At 48.7% G+C, this 1,358-nt stretch overlaps 1 protein-coding gene across 1 annotated transcript; it reads right to left on the bottom strand.

Annotated features, from left to right (window-relative positions):
* Positions 1-308: 308 nt before the first annotated feature.
* Positions 309-864, bottom strand: LOC147441573 (uncharacterized). Its single transcript, XM_086483753.1, has one exon. The coding sequence runs from the start codon at positions 771-773 to the stop codon at positions 309-311; it is 465 nt and encodes a 154-aa protein (XP_086339879.1). The 5' UTR covers positions 774-864.
* Positions 865-1,358: the final 494 nt, after the last annotated feature.

Here is a 1,358-nt window from a genome sequence, read left to right on the forward strand (position 1 = left end):
GGCCCCTCATGAATAGTCCTCTCTTAATTGCTTCTCGAGTACTTGCCTCTCCCTTGGCCCACCACTGCATTATTAAGGGAGGCAGATGCCAGCTCAGAAAAATGGAGCAGCCACAAATGTCCTGGGATTCTTGACTATATATAATACGAACGAGTATGTTGCAATGCTGTAAAAGCCACAAATACTGTAGTGGCCTGGGTGCAAAAGTTTCGGGCTCAGAAATCGACGATGATGTCACCTTCCTTCAATATCGTTGATCTCTGCATATATGACCTTCTGCCACTTACTTATTTATTGTACATGTCCAGCTAGGCAGAAGTGAAGAACGGGTGATGCGCCAGATAGGCCACATTACTGGAGCTGGCTGCCGTCGACATTGCACATGAGCTTGATATAACACATGATGATCCAGTGGAGCCCAAGAGTGATGATCCGGCTGACAACACATGATCACTGGTTGTGCTCGGTTGACAAATCTTGATAAGGTCCCAGAAATCCTGCATCGTGCTGTACACGTCGTCAAAGAAGACAGTCTGCTGGATGGCATCCATAGCTTCACGCGCCTCACGTCGCTTCTGTTGCAAAAGCTCTTGTCGTGAGAGTGGAGACAGGGGACGCTTGCGTAATGGGGGGCGCTTAATTACATGCTGCTGAATTTTGTCCTGCGGCAGCTTCGAATTCTTCCCTGAGTCCGGGCCTGTAGCGGCCAGATTAATATTGGGGATGGAGCTGGATGCACGGGGCCCCTCCTTCGATCTCTCCCGCCTCAGCATTTTGGATTGATCATATTGAGCAGGCTGGGGTTTGCAATTGCTGATATAATTAATTACCTTCTGCTGATGCTGATGCTGATCATCATCCGCCTGCCCCGTACTAAGCAGCTGTCGTTGTGCGCGGTCGATTGTGGACCTGAAACGCGCAATCTTCTCTGCCCTCATCTTCTCTGCGTCTTCGAACGCCATGGCGAGAAATATTCACGAACGAATGAGGGCGCAGAGTTGGAGCTTTTAGCCTATATCGACATCGAGCCTTGCTCCTTGAGAAATTGGCTAGATTCTCTTGCAGTAGTTGCTTGGTAGAGACAGAACTTGCTTGAGATTTGTCGTGCTGCTTTACCTCCCTGTCTTGCTTGGCTTGTCACATATGGCTTGCCTAAACTTACCTTGCTATACGCATCAAAGCACGCTTTGCTCCAAGGTCAAAGTAGTACCCGCCTTCTTACCTTGCTGCACACAAACCATATATGGAGCCTTGCTCCTTGAGCTTCACAACTTTTCATGAGCCATGCATGGCCTTTCCATCGAAGGCATGCCATGAATGCATACATGGTGGCTTGCATCATTAAAAAACGAGTTCTA

Source organism: Adiantum capillus-veneris, chromosome 15, assembly GCF_014529385.1.
Source record: "Adiantum capillus-veneris isolate H3 chromosome 15, ASM1452938v2, whole genome shotgun sequence".
Lineage (NCBI taxonomy): Eukaryota > Viridiplantae > Streptophyta > Polypodiopsida > Polypodiales > Pteridaceae > Adiantum > Adiantum capillus-veneris.